This window comes from Pongo abelii, chromosome 13, assembly GCF_028885655.2.
Source record: "Pongo abelii isolate AG06213 chromosome 13, NHGRI_mPonAbe1-v2.0_pri, whole genome shotgun sequence".
Lineage (NCBI taxonomy): Eukaryota > Metazoa > Chordata > Mammalia > Primates > Hominidae > Pongo > Pongo abelii.
This window is the reverse complement of record NC_071998.2, coordinates 90165856-90183785: the sequence shown is the minus strand read 5'-3', so window position 1 is coordinate 90183785 and position 17930 is coordinate 90165856. Positions and strand designations below refer to the sequence as shown.

The 17930-nt window shown below is 39.5% G+C and overlaps 1 protein-coding gene across 3 annotated transcripts in view; it reads right to left on the bottom strand.

The window, feature by feature from the left end:
- The window catches only part of TGFBR1 (transforming growth factor beta receptor 1), a 54971-nt gene that overhangs the window by 12503 nt on the left and 24538 nt on the right, over positions 1-17930 (bottom strand). For 2 of the 3 annotated variants that reach the window (XM_024252274.3, XM_054520360.2), the window contains exons 3-4: positions 14553-14795; positions 3112-3342 (exon numbers count right to left, since the gene is read on the bottom strand). In XM_024252274.3, coding sequence (XP_024108042.2) covers positions 3112-3342; positions 14553-14795 — 474 coding nt within the window. The remainder of the gene's footprint in view (positions 1-3111; positions 3343-14552; positions 14796-17930) is intronic. The other variant, XM_009244688.4, reaches the window with a different exon arrangement.

Here is a 17930-nt window from a genome sequence, read left to right as displayed (position 1 = left end):
CAACACTAGCTTATTTGCATGCCTCTTAACCATTAATGAATTTTGAAAAGCTCACAAATACAAGAAACAAAGTGGAAGACAGGCAGATGGAAGAAAGGGAAACCACAGGTTACGGACAAGGCAGAAGGAAGGTTATAAGGGGCCATACACATAAAGGGCTGCCGGGGGTGGAATTAACTAAATCAGGAGAAGATAAAGGAACTGGGGTGGAGGGGGTAGGCTCAGAGAAAGTACATTAACCCCCGACAAAGAAGAAAGAAGGGGAGTAGGGAAGAGCCAGTAGGGTCAGCTAGTTCCCATGGTGACCACCAGATGACAGCATCAGCCTGGTTAGAAGTTCAGGGCACAGACTCACCAACATTTTGTGCTGCTGTGTTTGTAACTTGGAATGTGACAAAATCCAGACCCTGGGTGAGGTTTAAGCTTTGAAATGGAGATTTGAGAGTTGCCAACATGGTAGAGTTTGAAACCATGAATGTGGCTATGTTCTTAAGGAAGAAATTACCACTTATAAAATCAGTACCTTCATATGAACCAGTGAGAAGAGTAAGAGTTGAGAAAACAAAGACAACTATGAAGAAGTAAGAAGGAACAAGGAAAGTCTAGGGTCATCAAACATAGCAAATAAAGAAAAGGTTGTTTTAAGAGCTGGGGGAGGAAATAAATGGTGTTAGAGGCAGAAACGAAAATGAGAACGAAGGATTTGGTCAGACTGATTACTATTTTGTTTTATTTTGTTTTTTTGAGACAGAGTCTCCCTGTGTCGCCCAGGCTGGAGTGCAGTGGTGCGATCTCAGCTCTGACTGCAACCTCCACCTCCCGGGTACAAGCAATTCTCCGCCTTAGCTTCCCAAGTAGCTGGGATTACAGGCACCTGCCACCATGCCTGGCTAATTTTTTTGTATTTTTAGTAGAGATGGGGTTTCATCATCTTGGCCAGGCTGGTCTTGAACTCTTGACCTCGTGATCCACCCGCCTTGGCTTTCCAAAGTGCTGGGATTACAGGCGTGAGCCACTGTGCCCAGCCTGTTTTGTTTTTAACTTAAGAGGTATTGCATTGTCAGGTGCCACTGATAATCGCTACCTACATCCATCATAAACAACACTGCCCCTGTCTTAATCAAACACTATATACCTCCACATATGATGCAATAGGATGTATATAATATCCTTAGTATGTATTTTGAGAAAACCAATAAAACTCCAATTAGGTTTAGCTTCTAAATCTAACTACCAGTTTTTAGAAAAGATAGAAGAACAAGTTAAGAGACACTATGGAAATGCAATTAGCAAAATCCAGAATGTGATAGGCCCTTCAGGACAAACAATCCAATTTCTTCAACAAATAAACTGCGAGAGGAGAAAAAAGATGAAGGGGGGACCTAAAGATTTTAAGACACATAAGAGAAATATCAACTAAATATAATGTGTGGACTTAGAATCATAATTTGAATAAATAATTTTTTTAATAGGAGACAATTATAGAATTGAACCTAACTGGATATCTGACAACAATTAAAAAACTGACAATGGTAGTATGGTTGTTTCATAAAAACATTTCCTCATCATTTGAAGATACAAATTATATTTTATAAGTGTTTACAGATGAAAACATATTGTCTGGCACCAGCTTCAAATAACACAGTTAGGGCAGAGTAGGCGGGATCAGACATCAATTATGATTGGCAGTGACCTGACAACTGCTGAAGCTGGACAATGAGGGATCACCGTAACTACTCTGCTTTTCTACATATTGGAAATTTTCTACAAATAAAAGTCAACAACAAAAAAAAGCAGTACATGCTTGTAAATAAATTTGAAAACCCAGAGAAGCCAGAAGAAAAATAATAAAAATCACCCATAATTACCAACTGAGGTTAAACACTGTTAATATTTGAATAAATAAATATTGCTGAAGTAAATGGAAGGTGGAAGAAGGAAACAGATGACTACAGGTCTGCAAGCTAAGAGATAATGACAGCATTTTTTTTTTTTAAATAGGAAAGCTGGGAAATACATTTGATTCAGGGGTAGGGATGACAACAGTGGAGCTGAAACACAAGTCTCTGACAGAGGCAGTAAAAATAGGAATCGTGGGGGCTGAGCACAGTGGCTCATGCCTGTAATCCCAGCACTCTGGGAGGCGAGGTGGGTGGATCACAAGGTCAAGAGATGGAGACCATCCTGGCCAACATGGTGAAACCCCATCTCTACTAAAAACACAAACATTAGCTGGGCATGGTGGTGCACGCCTGTAGTCCCAGCTACTCGGGAAGCTGAGGCAGGAGAAGCACTTGATCCCAGGAGGCGGAGGCTGCAGTGAGCCGAGATTGCACCACTGCACTCCAGCCTGGCTACAGAGCGAGATTCCATCTCAAAAAAAAAAAAAAAGTAGGAATCGTGGGCATAAAGTTATTAACAGAAGCTAAGAAAGTGGCAGCAGCACAGTCTAAGGTCACGGCTTGCAGTCCCCACTCATTCTGACTCCCTGCTGACAGGCTTCCTTCCTTCTTCAGCATCTGACCCGACGCTGGGCCTCAGGCACCAGCATGATAGGCAAAAAAGTGTCCGTATAGTTACCAATGGCAGGGTGGCTGAAGAAACAATTTATCTCTTTGAGTTTGCCAGAAGATTCATCTATTTAACCCTTGGCAACTCAGAACACTGACAAGTTATTTTTACTCTCCCCATAAATAAGGTCAATAGTCTACATTGAAACATCCTACTGGTCAGGAAGAGATTAAAAGGAAATGGCTATCTGAGCCCTATTCTCAAAATTTTGAGCAAGTTTATACATCTTTTCCATATCATGAGTACTCTCAATAACTAACTGCCCTAAACTAAACCAACAAAGTACATGGCTTTTTAAAATAGCTCTTTTATATTTTATAAAACAATAAGAGATTTTAGGAATGCTATCAAGAGTCAAGAAAATCTTTAAGAAGTTCCTAGTTCTAAAAGTTACTAATATATTGTATTTGACTTAATGGGTCTAACCTCCATGACAGACATCTATGTCTCATCTACTTTGATGATGGTTAGTCACCATATCTGTAAAGACTTAAAGAGATTTTGTTATACATAACATAAGGAAAAGCAAATGTTACAGACCTTTATTGTCTGCTGCTATAAATCCCAGGATGTTTTCATGACGTAACATTACAGTTTGATAAATCTCTGCCTCACGGAACCACGAACGTTCTTCTCTAGAGGAGAATATCTTAACAGCAACTTCTTCTCCCCGCCACTTTCCTCTCCAAACTTCTCCAAATCGACCTTTGCCAATGCTTTCTTGTAACACAATAGTTCTCGCAATTGTTCTCTGAACAAGCAATGGTAAACCTAAAGGTAAAAATAAATAGTACTCAACACAATCAACAATATTACATGTTTCAAACATCATGATAGGCACTAATGAGTGACCCAGAAAACTGACACTTTTAAGCTATCCCTTTAGGAATTTGTCTCACTGGGGAGATATGTATTATATTTGCAATAAAATAACTAATTAAAAAAGGAAAATAAGATAATAAATATAATAAAAGAATCCAGAAACTCCTGCTAGAGGGTCAAGGTAGGCTTTGTAAAGTAAGTTGAATTTTGACTATCCCTTAAGTACGGTGGTTAGGCAGGAAGAATGTGCAGGCAAAGGTAGAGGGAAATGAATGACACATTTTTAGGGAAGCAGCTTGGGCAATCAAAGAGAGGATATATGTGGCAAAGCAGTGAAAGAAAAAGTAAGCTGTCACCAGAAGATGAAGAGTACTGAATACCAAGCTCAAAATAACCCCAATGAGAGCTTTAGGTAAAAGAGGAACCTTTAAAGATTTCTGAGAAAAAGGGCCATGGCTGGAAGCAAGATAATTTTAAAATCTTATTTTAGAAAGATGAATCTCGTAACAGTTTCACTGATGGGAGGAAAAAAGGATGTGAACGCAGAAACACAGAAGTAAATTCTGGCTTTTTAATAAATCAGTAAAAATCACCACAGAAACTATTTCAAGGAAAGCTAACAACTGGCTACATAGGCAACACTAGTATCTTGAAGAACAAGGCTAAGTAACTTACCTTGGTAATGGAGCACTGTTTTTCCATTAATGGAACTTGGCTTTCTCCAAAATATGTATTTTTAAGTATTGCCATACTTACTTCATTTAAAAGGGTTTACTAACTTACCTGCAACATTTAAGTGGCACTATACGTGAGACTATCACTTAATATCCTATCCCCCATCCGGTAAGTGTCATTTTCAATTACATTGACACTAACAAAGAAAATGGCAGTGTACATCATGTTCCTCACTCGTATCTTATTTATACAATCTATGTACATATAAATTGGTGTCATTTATAATCTATACTCAAAGCTGCTTACTAGATCAAATTAACCCAATGACAGTAAATGAAATTATCTGCTCTCTTTGGTTCCCTGATGTGAAATGTTTATAAATCCAAACGTTTAATCTTTAAAGCGATCAGAAGCTCTTCTTAAGTTTCTCAAACGGGTCCTTTCTTCCTCTTGCTCTACCCTCCCCACCTCCTGTAAAGTAGTTAGCAGTCTAACTATAAATAACTGTTTGTTTATAAGGAGGCTGCTAGTTAGAAACAGATCTGTCAGAAATCCTTATTTAAGTCATAGAGCTCTTTCGCACTATGAATAATCAATTCTAATTATGTTGTTTAGTGTAGATAGTAATTTATTACATTTTATGAAAGCCTTGTAGAGGGCCACACCACAGACTTAAAAGTACACTTAAGGGGAGGAGCCAAGATGCTCGAATAGGAACAGCTCCGGTCTACAGCTCCCAGCGTGAGCGACGCAGAAGACGGGTGATTTCTGCATTTCCATCTGAGGTACCAGGTTCATCTCACTAGGGAGTGCCAGACAGTGGGCGCAGGTCAGTGGGTGCACGCACCATGCGCAAGCCGAAGAAGGGCGAGGCATTGCCTCACTCGGGAAGCGCAAGGGGTCAGGGAGTTCCCTTTCCTAGTCAAAGAAAGGGTGACAGACGGCACCTGGAAAATCGGGTCACTCCCACCCGAATACTGCGCTTTTCCGACGGGCTTAAAAAACGGCGCACCAGGAGATTGTATCCCGCACCTGGCTCAGAGGGTCCTATGCCCACGGAGTCTCGCTGATTGCTAGCACAGCAGTCTGAGATCAAACTGCAAGGCGGCAGCGAGGCTGGGGGAGGGGCACCCGCCATTGCCCAGGCTTGCTTAGGTAAACAAAGCAGCTGGGAAGCTCGAACTGGGTGGAGCCCACCACAGCTCAAGGAGGCCTGCCTGCCTCTGTAGGCTCCACCTCTGGGGGCAGGGCACAGACAAACAAAAAGACAGCAGTAACCTCTGCAGACTTAAATGTCCCTGTCTGACAGCTTTGAAGAGAGCAGTGGTTCTCCCAGCACGCAGCTGGAGATCTGAGAACGGGCAGACTGCCTCCTCAAGTGGGTCCCTGACCCCTGACCCCCGAGCAGCCTAACTGGGAGGCACCCCCCAGCAGGGGCAGACTGACACCTCACACGGCCGGCCAGGTACTCCAACAGACCTGCAGCTGAGGGTCCTGTCTGTTAGAAGGAAAACTAACAAACAGAAAGGACATCCACACCAAAAACCCATCTGTACATCACCATCATCAAAGACCAAAAGTAGATAAAACCACAAAGATGGGGAAAAAACAGAGCAGAAAAACTGGAAACTCTAAAAAGCAGAGCACCTCTCCTCCTTCAAAGGAACGCAGTTCCTCACCAGCAACGGATCAAAGCTGGACGGAGAATGACTTTGACGAGCTGAGAGAAGGCTTCAGACGATCAAATTACTCCGAGCTACGGGAGGATATTCAAACCAAAGGCAAAGAAGTTGAAAACTTTGAAAAAAATTTAGAAGAATGTATAACTAGAATAACCAATACAGAGAAGTGCTTAAAGGAGCTGATGGAGCTGAAAACCAAGGCTCGAGAACTACGTGAAGAATGCAGAAGCCTCAGGAACTGATGCGATCAAATGGAAGAAAGGGTATCAGTGATGGAAGATGAAATGAATGAAATGAAGCAAGAAGGGAAGTTTAGAGAAAAAAGAATAAAAAGAAACGAGCAAAGCCTCCAAGAAATATGGGACTATGTGAAAAGACCAAATCTACGTCTGATTGGTGTACCTGAAAGTGACGGGGAGAATGGAACCAAGCTGGAAAACACTCTGCAGGATATTATCCAGGAGAACTTCCCAATCTAGCAAGGCAGGCCAACATTCAGATTCAGGAAATACAGAGAATGCCACAAAGATACTCCTCAAGAAGAGCAACTCCAAGACACATACTTGTGAGATTCACCAAAGTTGAAATGAAGGAAAAAATGTTAAGGGCAGCCAGAGAGAAAAGTCGGGTTACCCTCAAAGGGAAGCCCATCAGACTAACAGCGGATCTCTCAGCAGAAACTCTACAAGCCAAAAGAGAATGGGGGCCAATATTCAACATTCTTAGAGAAAAGAATTTTCAACCCAGAATTTCATATCCAGCCAAACTAAGCTTCATAAGTGAAGGAGAAATAAAATACTTTACAGACAAGCAAATGCTGAGACATTTTGTCACCACCAGGCCTGCCCTAAAAGAGCTCCTGAAGGAAGTGCTAAACATGGAAAGGCACAACCGTTACCAGCTGCTGCAAAATCATGCCAAAATGTAAAGACCATCAAGACTAGGAAGAGACTGCATCAACTAACGAGCAAAATAACCAGCTAACATCATAATGACAGGATCAAATTCACACATAACAATATTAACTTTAAATGTAAATGGACTAAATGCTCCAATTAAAAGACACAGACCAGCAAACTGGATAAAGAGTCAAGACCCATCAGTGTGCTGTATTCAGGAAACCCATCTCACGTGCAGAGACACACATAGGCTCAAAATAAAAGGATGGAGGAAGATCTACCAAGCAAATGGAAAACAAAAAAAGGCAGGGGTTGCAATCCTAGTCTCTGATAAAACAGACTTTAAACCAACAAAGATCAAAAGAGACAAAGAAGGCCATTACATAATGGTAAAGGGATCAATTCAACAAGAGCTAACTATCCTAAATATACATGCACCCAATACAGGAGCACCCAGATTCATAAAGCAAGTCCTGAGTGACCTACAAAGAGACTTAAGACTCCCACACATTAATAATAGGAGACTCTAACACCCCACTGTCAACATTAGACAGATCAATGAGACAGAAAGTCAACAAGGATACCCAGGAATTGAACTCAGCTCTGCACCAAGCGGACCTAATAGACATCCACAGAACTCTCCACCCCAAATCAACAGAATATGCATTTTTTTCAGCACCACACCACACCTATTCCAAAATTGACCACATACTTGGAAGTAAAGCTCTCCTCAGTAAATGTAAAAGAACAGAAATTATAAAAAACTATCTCTCAGATCACAGTGCAATCAAGCTAGAACTCAGGATTAAGAATCTCACTCAAAACCGCTCAACTACATGGAAACTGAACAACCTGCTCCTGAATGACTACTGGGTACATAACGAAATGAAGGCAGAAATAAAGATGTTCTTTGAAACCAACGAGAACCAAGACACAACATACCAGAATCTCTGGGATGCATTCAAAGCAGTGTGTAGAGGGAAATTTATAGCACTAAATGCCCACAAGAGAAAGCAGGAAAGATCCAAAATTGACACTCTAACATCACAATTAAAAGAACTAGAAAAGCAAGAGCAAACACATTCAAAAGCTACCAGAAGGCAAGAAATAACTAAAATCAGAGCAGAACTGAAGGAAATAGAGACACAAAAAACCCTTCAAAAAATTAATGAATCCAGGAGCTGGTTTTTTGAAAGGATCAACAAAATTGATAGACCACTAGTTAATAAAGAAAAAAAGAGAGAAGAATCAAATAGATGCAATAAAAAATGATAAAGGGGATATCACCACTGATCCCACAGAAATACAAACTACCATCAGAGAATACTACAAACACCTCTACACAAATAAACTAGAAAATCTAGAAGAAATGGATAAATTCCTCGACACATACACTCTCCCAAGACTAAACCAGGAAGAAGTTGAATCTCTGAATAGACCAATAACAGGAGCTGAAATTGTGGCAATAATCAATAGCTTACCAACCAAAAAAAGTCCAGGACCAGATGGATTCACAGCCGAATTCTACCAGAGGTACAAGGAGGAACTGGTACCATTCCTTCTGAAACTATTCCAATCAATAGAAAAAGAGGGAATCCTCCCTAACTCATTTTATGAGGCCAGCATCATCCTGATACCAAAGCCAGGCAGAGACACAACCAAAAAAGAGAATTTTAGACCAATATCCTTGATGAACATTGATGCAAAAATCCTCAATAAAATACTGGCAAACAGAATCCAGCAGCACATCAAAAAGCTTATCCACCATGATCAAGTGGGCTTCATCCCTGGGATGCAAGGCTGGTTCAATATACGCAAATCAATAAATGTAATCCAGCATATAAACAGAACCAAAGACAAAAACCACATGATTATCTCAATAGATACAGAAAAGGCCTTTGACAAAATTCAACAACTCTTCATGTTAAAAACTCTCAATAAATTAGGTATTGATGGGTCGTATCTCAAAATAATAAGAGCTATCTGTGACAAACCCACAGCCAATATCATACTGAATGGGCAAATACTGGAAGCATTCCCTCTGAAAACTGGCACAAGTCAGGGATGCCCTCTCTCACCACTCCTATTCAACATAGTGTTGGAAGTTCTGGCCAGGGCAATTAGGCAGGAGAAGGAAATAAAGGGTATTCAATCAGGAAAAGAGGAAGTCAAATTGTCCCTGTTTGCAGATGACATGATTGTATATATAGAAAACCCCATTGTCTCAGCCCAAAATCTCCTTAAGCTGATAAGGAACTTCAGCAAAGTCTCAGGATACAAAATCAATATACAAAAATCACAAGCATTCTTATACACAACAACAGACAAACAGAGAGCCAAATCATGAGTGAACTCCCATTCACAATTGCTTCAAAGAGAATAAAATACCTAGGAATCCAACTTACAAGGGACATGAAGGCCCTCTTCAAGGAGAACTACAAACCACTGCTCAATGAAATAAAAGAGGATACAAACAAATGGAAGAACATTTCATGCTCATGGGTAGGAAGAATCAATATCGTGAAAATGGCCATACTGCCCAAGGTAATTTACAGATTCAATGCCATCCCCATCAAGCTACCAATGACTTTCTTCACAGAATTGGAAAAAACTACTTTAAAGTTCATATGGAACCAAAAAAGAGCCCGCATGGCCAAGTCAATCCTAAGCCAAAAGAACAAAGCTGGAGGCATCACACCACCTGACTTCAAACTATACTACAAGGCTACAGTAACCAAAACAGCATGGTACTGGTACCAAAACAGAGATATAGATCAATGGAACAGAACAGAGCCCTCAGAAATAACGCCGCATATCTACAACTATCTGATCTTTGACAAACCTGACAAAAACAAGCAATGGGGAAAGGATTCCCTATTTAATAAATGGTGCTGGGAAAACTGGCTAGCCATATGGAGAAAGCTGAAACTGGATCCCTTCCTTACATCTTATACAAAAATCAATTCAAGATGGATTAAAGACTTAAACGTTAGACCTAAAACCATAAAAACCCTAGAAGAAAACCTAGGCATTACCATTCAGGACATAGGCATGGGCAAGGACTTCATGTCTAAAACACCAAAAGCAATGGCAACAAAAGCCAAAATTGACAAATGGGATCTAATTAAACTAAACAGCTTCTGCACAGCAAAAGAAACTACCATCAGAGTGAACAGGCAACCTACAAAATGGGAGAAAATTTTTGCAACCTACTCATCTGACAAAGGGCTAATATCCAGAATCTACAATGAACTCCAACAAATTTACAAGAAAAAAACAAACAACCCCATCAAAAAGTGGGCAAAGGACATGAACAGACACTTCTCAAAAGAAGACATTTATGCAGCCAAAAAACACATGAAAAAATGCTCACCCCATCACTGGCCATCAGAGAAATGCAAATCAAAACCACAATGAGATACCATCTCATACCAGTTAGAATGGCAATCATTAAAAAGTCAGGAAACAACAGGTGCTGGAGAGGATGTGGAGAAATAGGAACACTTTTACACTGTTGGTGGGACTGTAAACTAGTTCAACCCTTGTGGAAGTCAGTGTGGTGATTACTCAGGGATCTAGAACTAGAAATTCCATTTGACCCAGCCATCCCATTACTAGGTATATACCCAAAGGACTATAAATCATGCTGCTATAAAGACACATGCACACGTATGTTTATTGTGGCATTATTCACAATAGCAAAGACTTGGAACCAACCCAAATGTCCAACAATGATAGACTGGATTAAGAAAATGTGGCACACATACACCATGGAATACTATGCAGCCATAAAAAATGATGAGTTCATGTCCTTTGTAGGGACATGGATGAAATTGGAAATCATCATTCTCAGTAAACTATCACAAGAACAAAAAACCAAACACCGCATATTCTCACTCATAGGTGGGAATTGAACAATGAGGACACATGGACACAGGAAGGGGATCATCACACTCCGGGGACTGTTGTGGGGTGGGGGAGGGGGGGAGGGATAGCATTGGGAGATATACCTAATGCTAGATGACGAGTTAGTGGGTGCAGTGCACCAGCATGGCACATGTATACATATGTAACTAACCTGCACATTGTGCACATGTACCCTAAAACCTAAAGTATAATAATAATAAATAAATAAATTAAAAAAAATATTAAAAAAAAAAAGAAAAAAAAGTACACTTAAGAGTTAATTTCAGGAGACTAATCTGGAAATTGCAAAGACAAGTAATAAAACAGAAAAAGGAATCACAAACACAAATTCTGAAAATACCTGACAGGTTCAGGACTTGTGTAAATGGTATGGTCAAGAAAGGCCAACAGGACGAGGAAAGTTTTTGTCTTCCCCTTTATCACTGGATTCTAAATGTCAATTAAAATTAAAAAGCAAATCTTGATCCACTGTATTATCTATATTGGGTTACTTCACATGAATAGTTGAGCATTTTTAAAAGGTTAACAATTGGCCAGGCACAGTGACTCACACCTCTAATCCCAGCACTTTAGGAGGCTGACGTGGTTGGATCACTAGAGAGATCAGGAGTTCAAGACCAGCCTGGCCAACATGGTGAAACCTGGTCTCTACTAAATATACAAAAATTAGCTGGGCATGGTGGTGCACACCTGTAATCCCAGCTACTCGGGAGGCTGAGGCAGGAGAATTGCTTGAACCCGGGAGGTGAAGGCTGCAGAGAGCTGAGATCCTGCCACTGCACTCCAGCCTGGGCAACAGAGTGAAACTCCGTCTCCCCCCGACCCCCCCAAAAAAAGTAACAATTTTCTTCTAAAGACAAAACTGAATAGGCCTAATTTAGATCTCTATATTCTCTGCTCTACTCTTCTGTGCCTTTAGAACTGTTTGAGAGAAAACTTCAAAAGGGAAACAGGGACTCCACAGCTTCACATGCAGTGAACAGGAAATAAGACCTGAACAACATGCATATATTACAAGAGCCCATAAGCTGCACAAGCCATAACAAACACTGGCCTAGAAGACTCACTTTCAAAAGCTGGCACATATGCACATGTGCACACTCACACACTTGGCGTACAGCTGCCAGAACCCAGCTCTTCATTGTATTCCCTGAAGTTCCCAAGTTAAAAGCACAGTCTTTAGAGGTAGAGACAGGGCCTTTCCTTAATTATGGTCATGGTACTAAGTAATAAACATATGAATTCAGAACGTGAAATGCTTATACCTTTTCCTCAATTAATGAAAGAACTAAAAACAGAGTATTATAAACATACAGTTTACTTATTCACAGGCACTAGTCTCATGCCTAAGGTGACATTAAGGATTTATAATGAATAGAAGGGAAACAGATGGCATTTTCTGCTATTATTCACCAGAAGATGGCTTCTGCCTGGATAGGTTTGGAGGGAATTTAGTACACAATGAACTATGACAGGCAAAGGAGGCCTTAAACTAAGTTTTGTACAATGCGGTCAACTGATACTGTATGTTAGATTTTTCCTCCAAGTATGTTTTCAATAAGAGTAACACTTGTCATTTGGACATAACTTTACAATTTACCAAGCGCTTTCATGCAAACATTTTGTCTTGCTTGAACTCACAACAATCCAATGATGTGCACAGAATCCATCACTTTCATTTTAAAGATGAAATAACTCAAGCATGAGACATTGGTTAACTGCCCAAAGCCACAGAGCTAGCAAGCAATGCAGACAAGTTTTTGCGGGGTAAGGCATAAAAGGAGGGAGAGAAGCTTTAAGAGAACAGAGAGCTATGATCCTCCTCCTCATGGATCTAGGAAAAAAAAAAAAAAAAAAAAAAAAAATATATATATATATATATATATATGAAACAATTATTCCACTGTTTTTCATGTTTATATCTTAAAAGGTTAATGAAGATATTCTTATTCAGTAATCAACTGCCACCCACCCACCAATTCCTTTAATCAGTTAGGTGGGCTTATTCCACTGTGGCAAGCGGCATGAGCACTGTGTCTTTCCGGAGTATAAGTTCAGAAACAAGAGAACAGGTTTGAGGGATTAATTCCAAATATCTGTAGCCATCCTGATTTTCTGTGACTCTGGTCCTTGATTATCACAGTTTTGAGCAGGATGACTTCTAGAATGAGCAAAATCTTTTTGAAGATCTGAACTGAGAATAAATGGGAAGTCCCAGGAAAGCTCTAAAATAACCTCTGTCCACCACTCCTGCCCAAAGACTATCACACCTTCAGTACTAAGACTGCTTCATCTAAGTCCAAACTCTCAGTCTTCCTTGCACAACTGTTTCAGGAATCCCTAAAAGCTTGCCTTCTGGGACCTGAGCTCCAGTGCGAGCCTGTGTGTGTCCTAGCAGTCAAGGAGAGAGCTCTCTTATTGAATACATATGGCCAAATTCTATAGAAGAATAATTCAGGTAATAAAATCAGTTTCTTCATTCTTTTTTTTTTTTTTTTTTTCTTAAATGAATGGATATGCATACATACCAATATATATTCATTTCCTTAAAATAAACAGACATTTGTCATTATATGAGCTTTCTGCAACATTAGATGTGATTTTATGCTTCAGAATTATATTCTTACCCAGCCACAACTTCTGCTTTAATATTCCTTTAATATCACTCAATTATAAAATTAGTGAAAAAAATTTTTTTTTTTTTTTTTTTTTTGAGATGGAGTCTCACTCTGTTTCCCAGGCTGGAGTGCAGTGGTGTGATCTCAGCTAACTGCAACCTCCACCTCCCAGGTTCAGGTGATTCTCCTGTCTCGGCCTCCCGAGTAGCTGGGACTACAGGCGCATGCTACTATGCCTGGCTAATTTTTTTGTATTTTTAATAGAGATGGGGTTTCACCAAAATTACTGAAAGTTTCACTATATATACTTTCCAAATTTTCACTTTATTCATGAATTTAGCCCTTATTTGAAGATGACTCACACTTTTCAAAGGACAGTACATCTCATTTAAAAGTCTTAACAAACCACTTGAAGTGTTTTTATCAACAGTATGGGTTCCATATTTTTGATGAGGAAACAGAAGCCCAAAGAGGAAACATGTTCTAACCAAGGTTATACAGCCAATCAATGACAAAGCTTGCCTTGAAACCTAGATCTATTTATTCTTAGCCAAGTGTCAAATTCTAAAAACACAGGGGATAGGAGTGTTCCTCTCTTAATATTTTTCCAAATCACATGCAATAAAAAGTAAAAGATAACCCCCTTTCAGTTTAAACATGAAGCACTGCTATGCCAAAATCCACCTTGGGATGACTCTGACAATTAGCTCATCTACTTCTGATGCCACAAATATCAACAAATAGAACTGAGAAAAGAAAACCTCATGAGGGGCCAAAACTACATTAAATAAGAAGGTGGTCAGACATTTTTCTCAAGTGAGAAAATGACATAAGAGTTCATTAGTTTAATTTTAAAAAACCAGGCCTGTACGAAAGACAATTTCATATAATGTTTAAAAAGCAAATAACCTTCACAATTCTGAATACATTTCTGTCATGCCTGTTTTCAAATATAAACATCAAGCTGCTAAACAATCCTGAATTGAATGGGTTAGCTGCAGATCATGTGAACATCTTTGACCTTCAGCTTCATCTATATCAGAATAATTGTTCTTATCCTTTCTGCCTCACAGTGATGAAAAGCAAATTAGATTATACAAGTGAGAACGCTTTGAAATTTATACCGCCATGGAGCTGACTTACTGATTTGCTTTAACAGTTAAAGTAAGTTCCAATCTATTTTAAACCAGCCACAGTCATATATACATCAAGCTTAAAGATTTTTATTAGGTTCAAACCTGCAATATTATTTATACTATCTCACATTCTAGGAAGTTGGCTTATTAGCAAACTAATAAAATAAGTATTGCTTAATTTTAAAAAGACGTCTTAGGAAAAAGGAGAAACAATTACATTACCTGAGCCAGAACCTGACGTTGTCATATCATAAATTAAGTCTTTCAACGTAGTACCCTCTGAAATAAAAGGGCGATCTAATGAAGGGTCCTCTTCATTTGGCACTCGATGGTGAATGACAGTGCGGTTGTGGCAGATATAGACCATCAACATGAGTGAGATGCAGACGAAGCACACTGGTCCAGCAATGACAGCTGCCAGTTCCACAGGACCAAGGCCAGGTGATGACTTTACTGAAAAAGGGCCTTGAGTGAAATAAACATCAACAACAACAAAAACACTGTAGGTGGCAACCCCCATTTTCCTAATCCTACACAATTCCTGCAGCTGGCCACTGCCACCACTTAGCCAAAGAGCCTCATTACAGCAGTTTACAGGGCTCAAACCCAGAACAAGTGAATCATTCAGTCTTCTCCCACTAGGCCTCCTTTTATGCACACCAGCTCTGTCAGCACCCACTTACTCCTTCTGTATTCTTCAGCCATCATTACAAGGCCAGCTGCCGACAATATCATAGGACCTTCCCCACTTATCACATCAGGTCACTAATACCAATAACCTGTAACCATAACCATTAACGTCTCCTTAAAAATCATATTTTTTTTAAAGTATGTTTGGCTTGTCTTCTTGTTCCAAGGCCAGTACATGCTCATAGCAAGAAAAACAACAACAACAAAAAATCAAAATAAACAAAACAAACAAACACATACAACTTCATTACTTCCAAACAACTCACATTTCAGTATATATCTCTCCAATTTTTTTTTTTTGAGACGGATTTTCACTCTTGTTGCCCAGGCTGGAGTACAGTGGTATGATGTTGGCTCACTGCAACCTCCGCCTCCCAGGTTAGAGCGGTTCTCCTGCCTGAGCCTCCCAAATAGCTGGGATTACAGGCATGTGCCACCACACCTGGCTAATTTTTGTATCTTAGTAGAGATGGGGTTTCACTATGTTGCTCAGGCTGGTCTCGAACTCCTGACCTCAAGTGATCCACCTACCTCGGCTTCCCAAAGTGCTGGGATTACAGGCATGAGCCATGCCCGCCAATAGCTCCACCAATTTTTTAAAGGCAGAACATATCTTTTGCTTTTTTTTTTTTTAATAGAGTTTGCACATATGTATTTTTTATACTATCTTAACCTCCTAGACTTTTAAGTCCAGATCATTTTCTTGTAACTTCTATTAATAATTAAGATTTTCTGGTTGTTTCAGAAAATTACAATTATTTTGACATTCATCCTGAGTCTTACTGGTTTACTGCTTACCACTATTTCTTTCATATCACATCTTTCCCATTTTTAAGATCTTCAGTAGATTAATCTCTTATCATACAGAATCCCATTTCTAGTAATTTCTTTCAGGAAGAGTCCATGCGTCCTTGTACGCTGAACTTAGTTGTGGCAAGAAGGCTGTTGCATTTGTATATGAAAAATCTTGGCCTATTTCAAGAATTTTAGGTGACCACAAAAATGTTCCATTTGCCCTTTGATATTTAAGCAGAAAATCTGAACCTTTTCTTTTCACCTTTTATAGGTAACCAATGTTTACGTGTGTTAAATGCTGATGTAATTCTTTTATTCTTGAAATTGATACTTTTTATTATGTGTGTTTGAATTAATACTTTTTCATTAATTTTGCCTGGTATTCTGTCCTCTTTCTGGTCTCATGCCTTTTTCTGGAATTCTGATAATAAGCATATTGGATCATCTAAATCTGTTCCCTATATCTCTTAATATGCTCACCAACTGTCTTTTCTCTGAATTGTAACACAGTTTCTTAAGCTTGTCCCAAACTTGACTATAAAATTATGGCATCCAGTCTGTTGTTCGCTCTCAATAGTGCATTTTTAAAAACATTCATCAATTGGGCTTTTCTTCTGAAAACAACCTTTAACAACTGTGAAATGTTCTCATTTCATAGTGAATAACTGAAAATAGACCCTGGACTGTTTCAAAGTTCTTCCCTATCATGTGGTAAACCTATTTCATAGGATGACATCTAATCTATCTAGTTCAGACTACTTCTTTTGAATTCCTAACTTTTCATTGGTAATTTTTTGCTGTTTGCTTATCCTAGAGCTGGAAATGAGAAGTTTATATATGTTCATTAGAAACATGAGAAATGAGGTGACTTCTTCACAAGGTTTTGTAAATATCTATTGAGATATTTCAAGCTCAAATGATGGAAATGGGGAATTCTGGAATTATCCTTTTCTTTGCCACATTATAACTGCAGATGCTTTCATCAAAGTCACAAAGATATTGTAGTCCAACCAACCCTTACCACAGGGGAGCTGCATTATCACGCTGAACAGGTGGAGGACTGGCCTTTTCCTTCTGCGCTACAGCAGTGCTTCCTCCTTTAATCAGCACAAGGCCTGGACCAACTTTGAGTGGAAAGTAAGCAACTGTGTCTGCTCCTCTGAGCACTGAAGCCAGGTGCTTCCTAAAAGGGAACTGAGAGTTTGCCCCTGTACCCTAACCTCACCCCCAAATCCCTTGTCTAAGTTACTGGCTGGACTTTTCGATGACTAACCTTTCTTATATGGCTAGTCAATTCTTTACTAGTCTGGTGTCATCTGTACTATAAATTGCAGAAGTTCCTCACAAGTGCTGGCATGTGGGTGGCATTCTACCATTAATCCCACTAGCATTAATATAGGTTGCCCTCATTTTTATATTACTTTGGGATCTGGGGAAAGAGGTAAGAGTTAAATACATGTGCTCAGACTTCCATATTAAACCGGAATCTTAAAATTAAAAAGTTTATGAAGTCTTCAAACTGCTGGTTCTGCCAGGAAATTTTATTTATTTATTTATTATCTTTTTTTTTTTTTTTTTGGAGACAGAGCCTCACTCTGTCACCCAGGCTGGAGTGCAGTGGCACAATCTCGGCTCACTGCAACCTCTGCCTCCCAGGTTCAAAGATTGTTGTGCCTCAGCCACCCAAGTAGCTGGGATTACAAGCATGTGCCACCATGCCCAGCTAATTTTTGTTATTTTAGTAGAGATAGGGTTTTGCCATGTTGGCCAGGCTGGTCTCGAACTTCTGGCCTCAAGTGATCTGCCCACCTCAGGCCTTCCAAAGTGCTGGGATTACAGGCATGAGCCACCGCACCCAGCCCCAGGAAATTTTAAATGTAAACTACAGGTGAAGGACCAAAAATCTAGAAATCATGTATAATTAATTTACGCAAAAAGATCATAAAACAAGCTGAAATTACAAAATGAAAACATCTAGACTGTTTAGTGCTGCTCTGAATCCCCACTTATTAAAAGACTGTGATTGCTTTAAAAGGTAGGAGCATTATATAAGGAAGAAGAAATTCACTCTGAGAACAAAGTAGAGACAATCTGAAGATGTTGTTGTGGGCTTTG